At 39.4% G+C, this 20,989-nt stretch overlaps 1 protein-coding gene across 4 annotated transcripts in view; it reads left to right on the top strand.

The window, feature by feature from the left end:
• SLC44A1 (solute carrier family 44 member 1) overlaps positions 1-20,989 on the top strand; it is a 195,384-nt gene that overhangs the window by 80,415 nt on the left and 93,980 nt on the right. For all 4 annotated transcript variants that reach the window (XM_023202418.2, XM_023202410.3, XM_023202422.2 and 1 more), the window contains one exon: positions 11,311-11,447. In XM_023202418.2, the coding sequence (XP_023058186.1) occupies positions 11,311-11,447 (137 nt within the window). The remainder of the gene's footprint in view (positions 1-11,310; positions 11,448-20,989) is intronic.

The following is a 20,989-nucleotide window of genomic DNA, read 5'->3' as shown; positions in this document are numbered from 1 at the left end:
TTACAGGCGTGAGCCAGCGCGCCTAGCTTTTTTTTTTTTTTTTTTTTAGGACATAGTGTCACTCTGTGGTCTAGGTGGGAGTGCAGTGGCGCAATCTCGGCTCAGTGCAACCTCCGCCTCCTGGGTTCAAGTGATTCTCTTGCCTCAGCCTCCTCAGTAGCTGGGATTATAGTTGTGTGCCACCACACCTGGCCAATTTTTGTATTTTTTTTGGTAGAGGTGGGGTTTCAGTGTATTGGCCAGGCTGGTCTCAAACTCCTGGTCTCAAGCAATCCACCTGCCTTAGCCTCCCAAAGTTCTGGGATTGCAGGCATGAGCCACCATGCCTGGCCTCCAAGTGCTCTTTTTACTCTACTTTCATCCTTGTTTTTTGTTGTAATGTAATTTTTTCATAATGTTGTGGCAATATCTAGTGTATATCTGTGGCCTTACTCTGTCTTACTCAGAGATCTGAAAGAAATCTGTGATAGGCAAAGGATTCCAATGGACATTTCTCCAAAGCAGCTATATGAATGGCTAACAGGCACATGAAAAGATAGCCAACATCATTAGCTATCAAGAAATGCAAATCAAAACCACAATGAGTTACTATTTCACATCCACTAGAATAATTATAATAAAAAGGCAGTTACAGATGTTGGTGAGGATGTGGAGAAATTGGAGCCCTCATACGTTGCTGCTGGGAATGTAAAATGGGATAGCTGCTCTTGTAAACAACCTGACAGTCCATCAAAATATCAAAATAGAGTTACCATATGATCCAGATTCCACTCCTTAGTATCTACCAAAGAGAACTAAACACATGTCCCCACAAAGACTTGTACATGAACATTCATAGCAGCCGCAGCATCTAATAGCCCAAAACAGAAAACAGTGCAAATGTGCATCAACTGATGACAGGATAAATAAAATGTGGTATAGCCACACGATGAAAAGTTATCCAGCCATTAAAAGGAATGAAGTGCTTATATATGCCATGGCATGCATGAACCTTGAAAGTGTTATACTTCATAAAAGAAGCCAGCCACATAGTGTATTATTTTCTATATATGAAATGTATAGAATAGGCAAATATATAGAGACAAAAAGTAGATTAGTAGTTGCCTAGGGCTAGGGAGTAGGCGGACATGGAAGGATGATGTATTCACTTGTTTTCTGTTGCCTACAGTAGAATACCTGCAACTGGGTAATTTATAAAGAAAAAGGAATGTATTATAATTATGGAGGTTGAGAAGTCCAAGATGGAGGGTCTGCATCTGATGAGAGCCTTTTGCTGGTGGGGACTCTGTGCAGAGTCCTGAGATAGCTCAGGGTTATCACATGATGAGGGGGTCGAGTGTGCTAATATGCTAACTCACATCTCTCTTCTTACAAAGCCACCAATTCCCCTCCCATGATAATCCATTAATCCATTAACAGGGGCAGAGCTCTCATGATCCAGTCACCTCTTAAGGTACCACCTCTCAATACTGCCTCACTGGGGATTAAATTTCAACAGAGTTTTGGAGGGGACAAATATTTAAACGATAACAGATGGGGAATTATTCTAATGGATATGAGGTTTCTTTTGGGGGTGACAAAAGGTTCTAAAATTAGATTGTAGTAATGGGATGAACAACTCAGTCAAATATACTTAAAACTTTGAATTGCACAGTTTACACAGGTGAATTTTATGGTATGTTATTTATATTTCAAAAAAGCTGTTACACTAAAAAGAAAATGAAAGTTCTGGCCATTGGCTCATGACACATGTTATTTCTCAGTATGAGTGCTGAAACAAGTTGATTTAGGAGTGTTCTTTCAATTTGTTGGACTAACTAGAAAATTGTTTTTTTCATGTGAAATGTTCTTTTTTAAGAGACCAGGTCTTGCTTTGTCAGCTAGGCTGGAGTGCAGTGGTACCACCTTTGCTCACTATAGCCTCAACCTCTTAGACTTAAATAATCCTCCCACCTCAGCCTCCCAAGTAGCTGGGACTACAGGCATGTGTCACCACATCTGACTAATTTTTGTATTTTTTGTAGGGATGGGGTCTGACTATGTTGTCCAGGCTAGTCTCAAACTCCTGGCCTCAAGTGATCCTCCTGCCCTTGTCTCCCAAAGTACTGGGATTACAGACGAGAACTAATGCACCCAGTTAAAATGGTTTTAATTTACTTTCTTGCCTCAGTTTATTGTAAGGAATATCATTTGCTGTAAGTGACTCTTGGTTGCCATTCTGACAATTATGTCTCCCTCCATAGTACATGGATAAGCAGGAGTTTGTAGCTAAATAGGAGAGTCATTCTTCCCCCATGCTTTTCCAGTTCCATGCCTTTGCTTTGCAATGTTAGTATCTTCTTTGGCTCTTTCATCATCTTACTTTTTACTCTTACGAGGCCTTTGACAATCTATTTAAAACTATGAAGTATAAAGTCTGTCTTCAGAAAAATACATATGGATTTGCACATCAGAGTTTGCTTATGATTTCTGGAGGCTCACAGATTTCACCCAGGTTAAGAATCTTAAGAATCTCAACCTACACACTGACTTTGGTCATCTCATGCACTCCCGGGGGAAAGCTACTATTTATATGCTGATTATTCCAAAATCACTATCGCCTGTCCAGATTTCTCTGCTAGAACCCTACAGCCAACTGTATAGGTCCATTTGGACACTTCACAGGCATCTCCAACTTAAATTGTCTAAAGTTGGAACATCATCCTTGTCCTTCTGTACTCTGCTTCTTCTGAGTCCCCTATCTTACAGAATTGAGCAGGATTCCAAACGAGAATGTCCTAGCCATTTAGTCTAAGATGCTAAGCATTATGTTTATTTTTTTTCCTTTCCCCCTATGTATAATCAGTCATAAAGTTTTCTTCAGTGTGTCTAAACTTTTGAAATCTACTCCTTTTTGTTCTCATTCCCACCCTAGTTCAAGTCGTCATTTCTTGGTAGAAATTTAGTAGCCTCTTGGCCAGTCTCCTTACTTTTCTCTTGCTTACCTCTGATTCATTCTGCACATTGCAGCTGGTGAGCTCCCAATGACTTCCCAGTGTCTTTAAGAAGAACTCCAAACTTTCTAACTTTTTTTCTTTTTTGAGACTGAGTCTCACTCTGTCACCCAGGCTGGAGTATAGTGGTGTAATCTCAGCTCACTGCAACCTCCACTTCCCAGGTGCAAGCAGTTCTCCTGCCTCAGCCTCCCAAGTAGCTGGGATTACAGGTGCACACCACCATACCTGGCTAATTTTTGTATTTTAGTAGAGACAGGGTTTCACCATGTTGACCAGGCTGGTCTTGAACTCCTGACCTCAAGTGATCCGCCCACCTCGGCCTCCCAAAGTGCTGGGATTTACAGGCGTACCGTTTATAAGGCCCTACATGATCTAGTACCAGCTGACCTGTCCAGCCGTCTACCAACCATCCTGACCATTTTCTTGTTTTCAGCTGTGCCATGCCCCCTTTCACCTTTTTGCCTTTGCCTGCTCTATTCCTGCCCTGTTCCTACCGACTTTCATCCACACTGGTTAACTCTTACTCATTCTTTAGGTCCCAGCTTTAGGTATCCCTTCCTCAGGACACCTATCCTGATTTTCCATTAATGGAGTACGTTTGTTGCCTCCTCTACAATCCTGTTTTCCCTGCTTTAGCACTAGCACACTGTTTGTAATTGTCTTCTTACACTCTAGATTGTGAACACTAAGAAGGGATACACTTATTTGTGTGGTCTTATTTATCATCGTATCTTTAGTACTTATTTAGGCCTACACCTGGCAGAATAGGTGTTTATTAACATTCTTTTGAATAAACGAGAGTATTTCTCTGTTCCTGAAATGTCTTCTTCCCTATCTTCACTCCTCTCTGGCCCCACTTAGCAAAATCTTATAATTACCATCTGTTTATTAATTTGGGAAATATGCAGTTGCTTCTTTATTCCAGGCATCATTTTAGGCAGTAAGGATATAGGGATGAATTAAGCAGTCAAATATCTTTGCCCTATTGGAGCTGATATTCTACTAGTGGTGGTGGAAAATAAACAGATAAATCAGTAAAATACACAGTGTGTGAGCGAGTGTAAGTCTGAGGAGAAACAAAGCAGGAAAGATGAAGGCACATCAGAGTAGAAAGTTGGCGTTTTAGACAGGCTGGCCAGCGAAGGCTTCACTGAGAAGGTGTCTTTTGAGTGAAGACTTGAAAGGAGGGAAGGAGCTAGCTCTGTTGCTGTCTAGAAAAAGAACATTCCAGGCAGATAGGCAATGCAGCGGCCCCAAGGTGAGAGTGTGCCAGCTTGCTTGAGGAACAGAAAGGAGACCAGGCGAAGGTGAGGTTAGAGAGGTGTACATTCTCTGAATATTGCTCTCTTAGTCTGATCCTTGGGCTTCCTCTGCAGTTTAAAGTTATTTTCAGCTCTGAGTGCTGTGAATTACCAGCAAGGACCATGAAAGTTTCTCTTCTTAGCAGTTGCCTGTAAATCAAGGTCTACAGCAGTGCTGGCGGAGGAGGCTGCCATGCTGTTTAGAATTCAGTTGTCTCTTTGGGGGTTGGTGAGATGCATCCTTAGGTTTTAGTTTTAACAAGTGGCACCTCTTCCTTAGGAGATTTTTGCCTCTTCCTAATTAGGACTAAGGAAGCAGTGGGGAAGGGACACACCCCTGTCAGCAACCTCATGGGTTGGGTTTCTTGGGTTTCACCCACTCCAGGGTGCTGGCCCCATAGTTCTTTCCTAATATAACAGGGCTCCTCTGGGGGCATTTGGGTCCCACCCCGGATCAGATGACTGGGCTTGCCTTGCTGGCACCCCAACACCAGCCCCTCTGGAAATAAGAGGCCTCCTCTGGGCAGAATTCCACTGTGGGTGGAGTACAGATCTGTGGGGCTCTCTGTAGCCTATGTTTAGCAATAGCAAGCCTCCGCTAGGCTGTCATGGTTTTCAGTTTGGTATGATTCACTCATGGCAACAATCTTTGTGGAAAGGGGCTATAAATTGTAAATTGATATGAGGTAATAATTGGAAAAATGATCAGACTCCATTTTTATTCCCCTCTGGGGAAGACACACGTCAGGAATCACTAAAGCAGAAGGTGACAGAGGGATTTTTCAGCCAGCTTTCCAGCTTTAGTGCTGCAGTGCTTCCATCCTGATTAGAGAGGAAAGCAGCCAAATTCGGCAGGAGGCGGCCAGCAGACCTAATATCTGCTTGCCACCTTTTGCTCCAAAAAGGCTTGTCGCAGAGTTGCCATGGCAGCAGGAGGCAATTTAATGGCAAAGGCTCATCTCTGGAGCAGCGCTGCTGTTCCCCAGCCATTCCCTCTCTAGCCTTCAATTTGAGGGGCTGGCCATACTAGGGTATCACTGTTCCATGGCCATTTGAGTACATGTTGCCTAATGGAAGAGCTGTAAGATCTTCCAGATTCTAAGGATGGCTACATCTTCTATCCCCTGCTTCTCCTTAGTGCATAGCTCTTTGATGCTCCATCCTATAGTCGACTTTATCAGATTATTTGCAGTTCCTTAAATATGCTCTTTCATGATTCTGTGCTTTTAGACATGCAGTTTCCTCTGCCTAGAGTGCACCCTTCCCCATCTGTCTGGAAAATTCCTACTCATTTTCAAAATATGGCGTAGATACTGCTTCCTCCTCCTTAATGGTTTCTCTGACCCCTTATCCTCCATGCAGAATTACACAATTTCCACTGCCATCTCAGCTTTGCCTCCTATCACATGGTTTTTAAATGACTGTATACATTTTCGTTTGTTTTTCTCTAGACTACAACTTACTTGCATTCAAGAACTGTATTTTATGAAGTTGGTATCCAAAGAGTCTAGCCCAGGAGTATACACCCAGTAATGTTTGTTATAAATGAAGTTTTTCTTATCCTATTTAATTCCTATCACGTGAGTGTTGCATACCACATAAGAGTACAGCCCTATGTCATGTCCAGGTAGGGCTTTGTCTGCCAGGGATCCCAGAAGATTGCACTGATTTAATCAACTGACTTGACTGGTCTGTAGCTCACTCTCCTTTACATTTATTCTCACTTTCCAGTTTGAACTGGAAAGTTAGGTTAGTCACCCAGCTTGCCAATCAGTTCCATCATTTGTTAAATTAGGATATTGTGAGGCTAAATCCTGTAATGCTTTGTGACTCAAAGTAAATTATCAGTGCATCTTACTGTCTTTACCTTCTCCTATCTTCAGTAAAGAAAGTAAAAGCAAAACAGAAGTTTAAATGAGTTTTAAACCTTCTGTGGCATGGTATCATTCGTTTTCATCTTCTTGCTCTGAGCGCAGCTTTAAAAGTCACTTTTTTTGTGACTCTTATCCTTTTTCCTGAGTTTCAGTGATTTAATGTCCCTCCTTTGTCTCATCCTGTTTTCATCTTTGGTGCATCTGTCCCCTTCATTCACTGTGTAGACAGAGCATTTTATTTAGACATCTCTCCTTTTCCTACCTTTTGGGATAATTTGTTATTGTATCTCAAAAATATCCATTTAAAAATAAACCTTTTTCTCTTCCTCAAAGAATTTCTGGAAACCACCCCAACTGTAATAAATACACATTTACATGCCTTACCTGCTGTCCTCTGTAATGTTTGCTTTGCAGTTTGGTCTGAGCATTCTTCTCCATTCCTATCTACCTTTTAAGTTCAAAGCTTACCTAGGCTGTTTTGCAATTCCCTTTGCAAATGCATTTCTGTATCATCTGATCATGCTATGTGCATATTGTATATGCCAATGCCTGCAGGTGTCTAGGCTGTTTTGTTTATAGAGTATTTTTCTCTTACTGCTTCTTGTCTTTCATTCTCACTTTTGGTATTTTATTTATTCCTGTTCCTCTAAAGGATGTGAAACTTAAAGCTGTATTTAAATTATCAAAAGGCTCAGTAAAAGATTCACTGAGGATAACAACGACAAACTTGCTCTTAACTTAGGTTTATGGATTATCTGTGACATGGGCTCTCCACCTTGGAGATGGCATAGAGAAGGAGGAGGTATGGAGGCCAAGGCAAATAATCAGAGTTGGCCTGAGAAGCTTTTTCAAAATGTATGTGCTGCATCTCTTTCCTGATCCTTGCCCTGTCGGGAGTGAAACTAGGCGGATACTGTGTGTTACCCTCTCAGCTAAAACACTCATCTGTAGTTTTCAGTTACAATAATCTGGTTTGTCAGTGCCATGCTTATTACGATTATTTGTTTCATTGTCTAAAAATAAAAATAAAACTATCAGTTCATTTTGTTTAAACTGAAAAGTGAAAAACTAATGTAAGCATTCATTTACCTGGTTAAGGACATTTTCAAATCAAAAGGCGAGAAAGTGCAATTTTAATAAATCATAAATTGGTTTGATACACGCACTTTGCCTCCTCTGTAAATATTCAGTTAAATATGAATTAGTTAAGATATAATTACTTGCAAGCATGTTGCCATGGATTGGATGAACTTCAGAATGCTGGAAACAGAATATTCAAAGTTAATAGAGAACGGTTAAAGTTACTAATGATATTTGTAGGAAATATTTTGGAATAGTGCAGAACGGAAACAGAGAAATTCAGAATCAGAGGTACTAAGTTTGAATTCATGCTTTGGCACCTACTAGCTCTCTTGGGCCTGGTGGTTAGGCCTCAAGGCCTCAGTTTTAACATCTTTGGAATGGTTATGACCCCTACCTCACAGAGTTGTTGCAAAGATCAAATAAGGTCTTGAATGTGACAGTGACTAATACCTACACACCCAGCAAATGTTAATAGAATCTGGACCTACGATCAAGGTTTCCATGTTATTTTTAACTTTATGTGTATGCATTTGAATATGTGAAATGCGTAGAGAATTAAGCTTAATATCTTCCCTTTTCCTTCTTTCTTTTTGCCTTTTTTTTTTTTTTGAGACACAATCTCGCTCTGTCGCCCAGGCTGGAGTGCGGTGGCGCCATCTTGGCTCACTGCAACCTCTGCCTCCCGTGTTCAAGCGATTCTTCTGCCTCAGCCTCCCAAGTAGCTGGAATTACGGTTGCCTGCCACCACACTCAGCTAATTTTTGTGTTTTTAGTAGAAATGGGATTTCACCATGTTGTCCAGGCTTGTCTCGAACTCCTGACCTCAAATGATCTGCCCATCTTGGCCTCCCAAAGTGCTGGGTTTACAGGCTTGAGCCACTGCGCCTACCCAGCTTAATATATTCTTAGACTATGGAGGGCAGGTAAGATATGGAGTGTAAGCATGTGATGTATGTGAGTGTGTATTTCTTGAAGATATCATTTCAAGTAAGTTTTTAGATCTTTTCAAACCACATACACAGGCTGAAAAATGTGCAGTGTTAATTTCAGAGTGTTGTAGTCATGGTAGCATTCTTCTCACCCTCCTGTTCTTGTTTTCCTTGTGCTGGATCTGTTTTGGCGGCCTACTTGGTTCTCAAGGGGGTAATGACTTTACCCTTAGTCATGAATACTCCTGCACAGATTTTTTTTTTTCTAAATGAAAACTAAATATTTAGTATTGTATCCCTGTTTTATGCCCATATAAGAAAGTGTTGAGTTTAGTTCCTTACTATGAAATGTAAAATGTGTGGAAAGCAAATAGTATTCTTTGTGGTAATGACACAAATCACTGAGTGCATGCTATGTTAGGTGCTTAATATATATTATTGATCACATTACAACAAACTATAAAATAGGTGATATGTAATTTTTCAGATAAGGAAACTGAGGGTCAGAAGGATAAATATATTTTCCAAGGTCAGAGAACTATTAAGAGAGAACCAGAAAGCAAGTTCACATTGGTCTGACTAAAGCAAGGGATAAGGTTGCTGCCCAGTCACTAGCATAAGTCAAAGGAATATATTTTAAGGTATAAAAGAAGTTAGAAATGTCATAGGGATACTTTTGCCCTTGGAGGAGGCTGAAGCCTGCAGGACGGACAGTGCATCTATTCTCAAGAGGTTGTCATTGATCCAGCCTAGGCCCAGCAGCAAGGCCCAGGCAGCTTCTGACTTTTTTTTCCTTTTCCCTAAGCTTCTTTTTCTACTGTGGTGTGATTCCCCAGATGGTTCTCAAGGCATTGCTTATCACTTAGAACTGTGTACTCAATGCCTCTCTCTCATCCCAGTTCCACTGCCCAACTCCCACCCCACAGAGAAACACACAACAAAATTACTGTGAGAATTAAATGAGTTAATATATGTAAAGGGTTTAATACAGTGTCTGATAAATAGTAAGTACCCAATAAAATTGGCTATCATTTTTTAAAGTCTTTATCATTAAGTATTATTAGGCCAGGCGCAGTGGCTCATACCTATAATCCCAGCACTTTGGGAGGCCAAGGTGGGTGGACCACCTGAGATCAGGAGTTCAAGACCAGCCTGGCCAACATGGTGAAACCCCTGTCTCTACTAAAAATACAAAAATTAGCCAGGTGTGGTAGCAGGTGCCTATAATTCCAGCTACTCAGGAGGCTGAGGCAGGAGAATCGTTTGAACCTGGGAGGCTGAGGTTGCAGTGAGCTGAGACCATGCCATTGCACTCTAGCCTGTGTGACAGAGCTGACAGAGCAGAACTTCATCTCAAAAAAAAAAAAGTATTCTTAGTAGTGATAGTGGTGGTGATGGCAATGGTAGCAGTGATAGTGGTGGTGGTGGTGGTGGTAGTAGTGATAGCAGTAGTGGTTGATTCAAAGGTTTTATGACACATTTTTCAAGGACCTGATTGTTCCCTGTCCATGATCTGTCTTTGTGCAATTCATTATACAGGGTCACAGGCATAGACATGCTTAGTCAGATGCCCAGGATAGAAGAAGGGAGAATTAGTAAGAGAATGCTTGTTTCTACTCAGAAGTTGCCAGAAACAATTCTCTGTATGCCCTACTTCCTTGTTATCAGCCATGGAAACAGTCCACAAAACCTACTTCTAAACCTCATCTTGCCTGGCTTTTTTTCTTTCCTTCTATCTGTATAGATAGAACATTTGGAGTCACTGGTTTGGAGTCACTGATAGGGTCACATACACAGTTTTTTTTTTTTTTTTTTCTTTCAGTTTGGTAAGTTATACCTGACCTTCATGCCGGGTTCCCAGACCCATTGCTGTGCTGAAGTGTGCAGAATTACTTGATCTGCAAAGGCGTCTGTAGTTGCCTCCCTTTTTTTTCCTACTTACTTTTTTTTCCCCTCCATATAAAAGTTTCCATTTTAGCATATGTATTGACTTTACCTTTTCTGCTTTTCAGTTTGTTCTCCTAATTTTTATATTTGGTTATATTTCCTGTTCCAGATTTGAAACCACATTTTGCATAGCAACAGAGTTTAACTGTGTGAAAGGCTATTGACAGATGCATGATTTTATAAAACTTCCTATGAACTCAGCGGAATTGAACCCTGGCTGGAGATTCATTTTAGGTGGAAGCAAGCATTCCTTCTTGTACTCCCTTCCTTGATCCATATTATTGCACTTAGCTTATCTCAGTTGAGAATGTTTAGCCCTTATTTTCTCTTTGAGCAAATGTTAACATCTACAATCTTTATCATCTAATCTACTTTATAACATTAAAAATACATGCTTCAGTATGCTTTCTAATTAATCTTCCCTTTCCTAAAATACAAGTATACAGAACTTAAAGGGTATAATTTCAGATTTGGGGATTATTTTGTCTATCTGTAATGGACAGTATTTAACTATTAATAAACAATATTTACCACAATTATATCAGCTCAAAAGTAATTGGCATTCTTTCTAGAAGATGCGGATTATGAAAGGTAAAATAAATTAAAAATCACTTTATTTTAATACCCAAAGACGACTGTAGTTGAAATGTTGGTGTGTTTCCCTCTAGTCTCCATTTAACTTTATGTATTCAGTTGTGTATATTCATTGATATCTATAATATGTATTCATTTTTGGAATTATATAATTGTTTATATGAATTATATATAATGAATGAATTATATTTATTAAAGTTTACAGTTTATATATAAACTGCAATTCATGCTATATTATATAGCAGTATTATGATATTCCAATAATTTTTTTGGTACAAGTTTGACAAAATAAAAAATTAATGATTTGAAGAAAACTAAAATAGATGATTTCTGATTATAAAATATGCATGTCTACAATACAAACATTTAAATATTAGAAAAATAGATCATGATAATTATGAATGCTACAATTCCCCTATTCCCACTGTTAGTCTGTTTATAAGCAATTTTTTACAAATGTATTTATGATGAGATTTTTATCGTGGAGGAATGTGGAATAGATGTTCTTTGCTCTAGGCTTAGTCAAATATGCAGTGACCCACAATGTGTTTTGTGAAATAATATCTGTTTTTTCTCCATGCTTTAGGTATGTATTCTTTTTGGATCCATGCAATCTGGACTTGATAAACCGGAAGATTAAGTCTGTAGCACTGTGTGTAGCAGCATGTCCAAGGCAAGAACTGAAAACTCTGAGTGATGTTCAGAAGTTTGCAGAGATGAATGGTGAGACATTAGGCCATCCAAATCTATGTCCTATCACCTTGTTCTCTTTGTTAAATATAAATTTGCCCTAGTGTTAAATAAATTATCAAGGAACCTTGGATAATTGAAGTAATTTTGGACTTCCTTGCTAAAAAATATTATAGTCACCCAGGGAGCTTGTTAAACTCCAGATTCCTGGGCCCCACCCAGCAAAATTCTGACTGAGTGGGTCTTTGTGCTCTGGAAGTTAGTCTTTTTTAAATAAATATCTCAGGTGACTTTGATGTAGTCTGTTGAGTGTTTGGAAATTACTAAACCACTCGGTGTAAAATTTGTTTCTTGTTCCCCCTTCCCAAGGATTGGTTAAAAGTATTTCAGTTCACATTTATATAAATTGAAACAAATTTTATATATTGAAATAATATATATACATATGTTTGTGTGTGTGTGTGTATATATATATATATAACCCTGGTTAGCAATGTAACATATGCATATTATAGGAAATTCGAAAAGTTCAGAAAAAATAAGAAGTAGAAATTAAAATTCCAGCATCAGTACTTTTTCAATGAGTCGGTGTGTATATAGTTTTGTGTTCTGCTTTTTAAATTTAATGTTCTGTCATAGCTCTTTTTCTAAAAATAATTGTGAGAAACTTTGAGGCTAAACATAAGGGAATTAGCTGAGAAAACTAACATAGTTTCCTGAAATCTAGCTCTGTTCTCCGAGGCATTTTATCTGTAGGTACCATCCTCAGATCCACATGGCTTGCCTCAATTCTTTTTTTTTTTTTTTTTTTTTTGAGACGGAGTCTCGCTCTGTCGCCCAGTCTGGAGTGCAGTGGCCGGATCTCAGCTCACCGCAAGCTCCGCCTCCCAGGTTTACGCCATTCTCCTGCCTCAGCCTCCCAAGTAGCTGGGACTACAGGCGCCCGCCAACTCGCCCGGATAGTGTTTCGTATTTTTTAGTAGAGACGGGGTTTCACCGTGTTAGCCAGGATGATTTCAATCTCCTGACCTCATGATCCGCCTGTCTCGGCCTCCCAAAGTGCTGGGATTATAGGCTTGAGCCACCGCGCACGGCCGGCTTGCCTCAATTCTTTTCTGAGAATGGTTTTTTTAACCACCCTTTGTAAAGGCCCCTGTTTTTGAATTTCTTTGAGGTTTCATACTTGTATTTTGTGTGTAGGAATCTTCAGAGCTGCCTGGGTCCTGCCCAGATCCACAGGCTCGTGCTGGTTCCTTGGAACAAGGACCGACCCAAGTATCCAGTGGGTACAACTTCTGACTGGGTGGACAGACATAACCATAACTCTGCACACACTCTAGCATGGCTCCAGTGTCTTCCTGTTGGGGATGCTAGCTTTCTGAAGGCAGGAGGACTGCAGCCTTCCAGGCTGGCAGTATCCCTGTTCCGTTGTTCCATGCCCTCAGCATAGGATAACGTGGGTTGATTTGGGTCTGGATTCCAGTGCTGACTGTCACTGACTGCCTCTGTAATAAGGGTAAAGGGTAAAAGTTCTCTGAGCCTAGATTTCCTCATCTGAAAAAATGTGGATTAAAAATAATACTCCCTCATACGTTGTTATGAAGATTAAGTAAGATGATATATGAAGAATACTGAATACTTGGTAGGCACTTGAATAAAGAAGTGCCAACCGCTCTTCACGATCTCATTTTTTATTACCATATGGTATCCCCACATGTGTTGTTGCTGAGCCTCTTACCAGAACTACCAGCCTCATCATTATAAGGTTTCTTAGGGAGAGGGCAGCCCTTCCTTAAGGGTTTTTCCGGAATTTTAGACAATGGGAGTATATCTGACAAGTGGTGTGGTTGAGTGGTTAAAAGTATACGCTCCGGAGTCCGATTGTTTGGGTTCAAATGTTGCTCCTACCACTCACTGGCTGTGAGACCCTGGGCAAAGTACTTGACTTCTCCTTGCCTCCGTTTCGACATCTATGAAATAGGGACAATATTCATACCTATTATACTTCATAGGATTGTTATGAGGACTTGATACGTGAACAATGCTTAGAACAATATCTGGCACATATTAAGTTGCTAAGAAAAATTATTGGCTGCTGCTATTATCATTATAATTATTAATATTATTATTCCACTAATGGAATGTAATAGTCTTTCTGCCTCCAGTTTCTCTCTAGTTTTAGCTCTCTTATGTAATGCTGCCGTGTTAATATTCCTAGAGCTTCAATCAATGCTAAAGAAAGCATCCATAGTAAAAAATAAAAGTCTGTATGTCTTATACTGTCATTCAAAGCTATGATCTAGTCTTGAACTATCTTCCAACATATCTTCTCAAACCCACTGGTTGTGACTCTTGGTCCCTTGAACCTGAGCTGCCATCTGGAGGGCTAGAAGAGAGCTAGCTGTGTGGCCTGCTGAGATGTTCCCTGGAGGAGAAATGCCCCATGCTCCCCTGCTGGTATGCTTTGTTTCCAGGCTGGTATCCTTCTAAGTGAATATAATACTGACTGTGGCCTATTCAGGTTTAGTTAAGAAGACCCTCCTGGTGGGTTTTACAGCTTTGTATTTCTCACTGTGTCTTGCACAAAGTAGGTGCTCAAGATTTATTAATGAATAAACATTATTTCAGAAAACAGACTTCTTAAATTGGTGCCTAGCTACAAAGGTACCATTGGGGTTTTGTGCCAGCTGTATGAATAATAAGTCAATAAGGTAGCCATAAAAAATGACAGCATCAAGAAACACAACGGTGGAGGATAGAGAAGACAAAATTTTAACAGGCAAATAGAAGAGCTATACAATTATATCAGAGAGAGAGCCTTTGGTATAGGGGCCTAAATACCTTATTTGAGTAGCAACCCTAACTTGAAATTTCTGAATTTCTCAAAAGAACCTATGCTGTTGTTTGAATTGGTAACTTAAAACTAGACCTGGTAAGATTTAATTCCAATATTACCCTTGTCACTGAGAGAATTATTTCTCTGCTTTTGCATTATTTTTCCTTCTTTTGTCTTTGTAAGTTATCTGGTTTTTTTCTTTTTCTTCTTGTTTAAAAGACAGACTAAAGTGCAGTAGTCTGGGCTGTAGTACAGTGGCACAATCATGGTTCACTGCAGCCTTGTACTTCTGGGCTCAAGTGGTTCTCCTGCTTCAGCCTCCTGAGCAACTGGGACTACAGGCATGTGTCACCATGCCCAGATAATTTTTTTACTTTATGTGGCAATGAGGTATCACCGTGTTATCCAGGCTGGTGTCAAACTCCTAGCCTTAAGTAATCCTCCCTCCTCGGCCTCTCAAAGTGCTGGGATTACAGGTATGAGCCACACACCTGGCCATTCAGTTATCTTTTCTATCGTTTGAGGTGCAAGTTGATTCAAGAGTAGCAAGTAATTTTTATTAGAATCTATGTCTGCATGTTGTTACAGTATATTTCTGTTAGAAAATACACAGACCCTTTAGCCTCAAATATATAAACCTCAATCGTTAATTTCAGAGAGGAATGTCTTTAATATATAATTCAAACTTAAGTGGGAAATTTTCAAGTCAGTAAGAGGGGATAGTGTAAAGTCCATGAAAGAGCCTAAATGTAAGAGCTAAAACTGCAGAAACTCTTAGAAGAAAATGTAGGGGAAAGCTACATGGCAATGCATTTGGCAATAGTTTATTGGATGGCACCAAATTGCACCAAAAGCACAGGCAACAAAAGAAAAAAAATACATAAATTGGATTACGTCACAATTGAAAACTGTACATCAAGGGATAAAAATCAACAGAAGTGAAAAGTCAACCCGTAGAAGATACTTATAAATCAGATATCTGGTAAGGAGTTAATATCTAGACTATCTGAAGAGCTACTATAAAAAAACACACCTAAAATCACACAAGTGTTCATGAGGATGTAGAGAATTGGAACCTTTGTGTACCATTGATGGGAATGTGAAACAGTGCAGCTGCTATGGAAAATAGTATGTAGGTTCCTCAAAAAATTAAAGATAAAATTAGCATATGATACAGCAGTCCCACTTCTGAGAATATATCCAAAAGAATTGAAAAGAGGATCTTGGGCCGGGCGCGGTGGCTCAAGCCTGTAATCCCAGCACTTTGGGAGGCCGAGACGGGCGGATCATGAGGTCAGGAGATCGAGACCATCCTGGTTAACACGGTGAAACCCCGTCTCTACTAAAAATACAAAAAATTAGCCGGGCGAGGTGGCGGGCGCCTGTGGTCCCAGCTACTCGGGAGGCTGAGGCAGGAGAATGGCGTGAACCCGGGAGGCGGAGGTTGCAGTGAGCTGAGATCCAGCCACTGCACTCCAGCCTGGGCGACAGAGCAAGACTCTGTCTCTCAAAAAAAAAAAAAAAAAAGAAAGAAAGAAAAGAGGATCTTGAAGAGATATTTGCACAATCATGTTCATTGTAGCATTATTCACAATAGCCAAGAGGTGGAAGCACAATAGCTGTAGACCGATAAATGGTTGGAGAAAATATGGTGAACTACCAGTCGTGGTGGCTCACACCTGTAGTCCCAGAACTTTGGGAAACTGAGACAGGAGGAGCACTTGAGTTCAGGAGTTCAAGACCAGCCTGTGCAACGTAGTGAGATCTCATCTCTACAAAAAATGAAATTGCCTAGGCATGGTGTCACGCACTTGTAGTCCCAGCTACTCAGGAGGCTGAGGCAGGAGGATCTCTTGAGCCCAGGAGATTGCAGTGAGCCAAGATCATGCCACTGCAGTCTAGCCTGGGTGACAGAGTGAGACCCTGTCTCAAAAAACCTCAAAAACAAACAAAAACAAAGAAAATGCGCTGTATACATACAATGGAATATTATTTTAGCCTTAAAAAAGGAGGAAAGAAATGTCATATGCTTCAACTTGCGTGAAAATTGAGGACACTATGCTAAGTCAAATAAGTCAGTCATAAAAGAAAAGATTGCATAATTCCACTTACATGAAACGAAAAGTAGAAGTGTGGTTGCTAGGAGCTGAAGGAGGGGGAGAAAGGGAGTTGTGGTTCAATGACTAGAGTTTCAGATTTACAAGATGAAAAAGTTCTAAAAATCTGTTGCACCACAATATGCCTATAGTTAATAGTGCTGTACTGTACACTTAAAAATGATTAAGACAGTCAATTATATGTTATGCATTTTTTTTACCACAATAAGAAATAGGAAAATAAATTCTGACACATGCTATAACGTGGATGAACCTTGAGGACATTATGCGAGGTGAAGTAAGCCAGTTACAGAAGGACAAATACTGTATGATTCCACCCTGGAGTAGTCAAATTTATATAGACAGAAAGTAGAATGATAGTTGCCAGGGTGGCAGGGAGAGTGGAATGGGGATATTGTCTAATGGGTGAAGAGTTTTAGTTTTGTAAGATGAAGAGAGTTCTGGAGATGGATGGTGGTGATTCTTGCACAACAGTTTGAATGTACTTAATGTCACTGAACTGTACACTTACAAATGATTACGATAGTAATTTTATGTTGTCTTTATTTTATCATAATTTTTATTAAGTTCATGAAAAAGGAGTCCTGTTTGAGGTAGTAACAGTTTAAGTGCTAATTTTATACCTTATTTTAAGATGCAAGGCAATATAACATGTTTCTTACTAGAATGAGAAGATAATATAAATCCTTTTCAAAGAATTTTAAGTTTCCATGACAACATTTGAAAGTACTTTTTAGCACTTACAACCATCCATTCACATGAAATTTTATTACCTCTAGAAATTAAAGGGGAAGAAGTTCTTGGTTCCTATGGTGGTGGTTGTAAGAAATGTATTTAATAGGCAAATAAATTATTTCCTCAAATCTTTGTTTCTTTTAAACAAGAAAAAGAAGATGTTTTCTTGGGCACTTAGAGTTTGTGGAATGCCCCTGTCAAGTATGACTACAATAGAGAGTTTGGAAGAAATAGCTGGAAATTAGATTGGTATTGTGGAGATGCTGTCATATTACACAGAGCTTTGAAAGGCAGGCAGACAAATATAAAAATGTGAGTGCTGGCTGGGCGCATGGCTCACACCTATAATCCCAGCACTTTGGGTGGCCAAGGTGGGTGGATCACCTGAGGTCAGGAGTTTGAGACCAGCCTGGCCAACATGGTGAAACCTCATCTCTACTAAAAATACAAAAATTAGCCGAGTGTGGTGGCAGGTGCCTGTAATCCCAGCTACTCGGGAGGCTAAGACAGGAGAATTACTTGAACCTGGGAGGTGAAGGTTGCAGTGAGCTGAGATTATGCCACTGCACTCCAACCTGGGCAACAAGAGTAAAACTTTGTCTCAAAAAAAAAAAAAAAAGAAAAATAATAAAAATAAAAATAATAATGATAAAAGAACTGTGAATGCTAGTACATGAGTTGGGTGGTAGGGGTACAAATGTGCATTTATTTTTATGGTTCATAATTCATATAACACAAATATTATAAATATATAATGCTAGAGAAGAAAACAGTTTAAAAATTGCCTTTAAAGAATTGAAGTTGCCAAATACCATAAGGACTCAGTATCAAACTTCTTGCAGTTGTGTATGAATTTCCTAGGGGCAAGCTCGTGCTCTTTTCATCTGGGAATATCCAGGCCCTAATATAGAGGTTCCCATAGTAGATAAGTAGATATCCATAAATGTTTTTTGAAAAAATGATGGGCTGGATTTCCTGTTCTCCTCTATTGCCACTTAATAATTTCTCATTCTCACAGAAAACTTGATCCTCAATTCTGTTATCTGTGTGAGTTGACTCCAGCAGGTAAATTGTTCTCCAATCTAACCAGTATTTCTGTGAAATCAGTTCTTTTTATTCATCTCTAAATAACTCATTTATCTCCCTTATAATACTATCCAAGTGATTATCCATGTCTCTTCTCTTAAGCCCTCTTGTTTGTCCTCTTTCCTAAACGTATGCCCTACAGAGAAAACTGAAACCATCTGGTGAATGCTCTTATCTGAGTTCTTATTTTCAGCAGGGCATGAATTCCATCTTACTTTCACTTTCCCTGTCTTCAGTCTGATGAACAGGCTACTTTCCTCCTTATTAAATCATTATTTTTGAAAATTCAAGTAACGCTACAGTAGTTCTCCCTTATCCTTAGTTTTACTGTTCGATTTCAGTTACCCATGGTCAATTGCAGTCTGAAAATGTTTCATGGAAAATTCCAAAAATAAACAATTCATAAGTTTTACATTGTGCATTTTGCTTAGTAGCATGATTAAATCTTGCACGGACCTGCCCCATCCCACCCAGACACGAATCATCCCTTTGTCCAGCATATCCACACTGTGTATGCTACCCACTACTTAGTCTCTTAGTAGCCCTATCAGTTACCAGACCGCAAAGACATAGTATATAGAGGGTTTGGTACTATCCACAGCTTCGGGCATCCACCGAGGGGTCTTGGAATGTATTCCCATGGATCAGAGGGAACTATGTACATTATAGTGGGAGAGAAGAATCTCCCTCCTTGAGCTTTCATCTCAACCCAGCCATACCAAGACAGGTGGTGAAGATACCAATGCATCTTGCAAGACAGGTGGTGAAGGGAAGGGGAAGACAATGCCTGCTCAGACAGTTCTTCTCCTGTCTCTCTCCTGCCTCTAATTCTGACCCAGCATCTCTGGTCCATAGACGACCCTTCACTTCACTCCACTGTCCCCATTGTTCAGCATGGGCATCTGAATCGGAATAGAAACACCAGACTTAAGCCCTGGGTTTTGTTTCAACATACCATTTATTGGTAGCTATTGTATGCCATGGACTGCACCAGATGCTTTGCGTATTGTTTTGATTTTTGCACTTGCTGTCTAAATTCTAAATGGCAGTTTAGAAATGAGCACAATCTTCTGAGTGAGGTGATACATGCCTGTATTCCCAGCCTACTGAGAGGCCAAAGCAGGAGGATCACTTGAGTTCAGGAGTTCAAGGCCAGCCTGGGCAACATAGTAAGATCCTTGTCTCTAAAAAAATAAATACATAAATACATAAATAAATAGAAATGAACGTAACCTGTAAGTTAGGAGTTGACTATAGGTTCTCAGTGCTAATAGTTCACATGGAATTTTTATTACATTTTCCATTATTCTTATCAAACTGTTTTATGGTACATACTTTATCTTCCCTAACACAGTAGTAAAGTCCGGCAGAAATCTTATTTTCGTTTTGTTTGCCTCCCATTTATAGTATGTGGAAAAAGCACTCCCACTTACTAGTGCTTCTTTAATGTACTGTATTTTGAAAAAAATTTGAGAGCTTTTATAACCTGCCCTTGAGACCGTGTTCACATTTTGAGTAGAGCCATGAAGCTTGGAGTTTTCTTAATGATTACTGTTTAGCCATTAAAAACTTTAACAGATTATGTGGTCCATTCATATAATGCTAATTGTGAATACTAATAAGTCTTTGTGATTATTGTTATCTGGTTATTAGTTTAGAGTCAGTATCAATAGATGATCAGTATATTACCCTTTTTCTTGCCAGTCAGTATCAATAAAACTTAAACCCCAGAGTAATTATGTTTTCTTTTTGGCACAGTAAGTCAAAAGATTTGACTTGATATCATTTATAAATGAATAAAATGATCAACTCTAGCAACTGAATTAATTGCCTCCAAGTCAGAGATCAGCAAGGATGCTTGGTTGTTTAAAAAGAAGGAAAATCCTTACACTTGATACTGCAGTTTAAACAAATTCTTTCATTCAACAAATACTTAGTGCCCATTAAGCATGCATCAGAGATACAAAGTACAGTCCCCACATTTAAGGAGTTTGCAATATGGTTGAGTCAGAATTCTCCTTATCCTCCACAACACCTAGTAGAAGTCTCGTACATAGATGTTCAAAATTAATTCACTTAGCAAATATTTATTATGTATGCCTAGTATGTGCCAACAGTGGTTGACAGATGATGCCACATTCTTACCTGGCTAATTTCTGTAGGTGGATGCTTCCTGGGAATTACAAATATGTCCATACTTTTCATGGGTTACTAGGAATTAAAATTGGAAAATTATCTTCCATTCTCCCAGCATATAAATAGTGTTTCTTAATTAGTGAAAAAGAGGTTAAATTCATTAGACATCACAAGGCAATGGAAATCTTTCATAGTAAAAACTGTTCTGCATTGAGAGACTTTCTTTTCTATTAGTTGCAAATATTTAAATCATGTTTTAAGGAATATTTTTCCTTAATTTTAATTGATCCTATAAATATCATTGTGGTGGTAAATTAAACAAAATTTTAAAGCAAGAAAAATTAGCCCCCAGCATAGAAACTCTTTATTTTGTATCTTATTTTCAAATAATGTGATGTTTTAAACTATTGGTTCACAGCTTTGAGGAGGCTTTTGCCTCCTCAAAGATAATTGGCAATGTCTAGAGACATTTTTGGCTGTCACACTGGGTGAGAGCTTAGGAGGAGGCTACTGGAATCTTGTGGATAGAGGCCAGGGATGTTGCTCAACATCTTGCAATGCACAGGACAGCCCCCTACAACCAAGAATTGTCCAGCACAAAATGTCATAATACCAAGATTGAGGAATGTTGTTTTAGATCGTATATTTGTAGCAAATGGTGAAAT

The sequence above is a fragment of the Piliocolobus tephrosceles genome, chromosome 14 (assembly GCF_002776525.5).
Source record: "Piliocolobus tephrosceles isolate RC106 chromosome 14, ASM277652v3, whole genome shotgun sequence".
In the NCBI taxonomy this organism is placed as follows: Eukaryota; Metazoa; Chordata; class Mammalia; order Primates; family Cercopithecidae; genus Piliocolobus; species Piliocolobus tephrosceles.
This window is presented reverse-complemented; position numbering and strand designations above follow the sequence as displayed.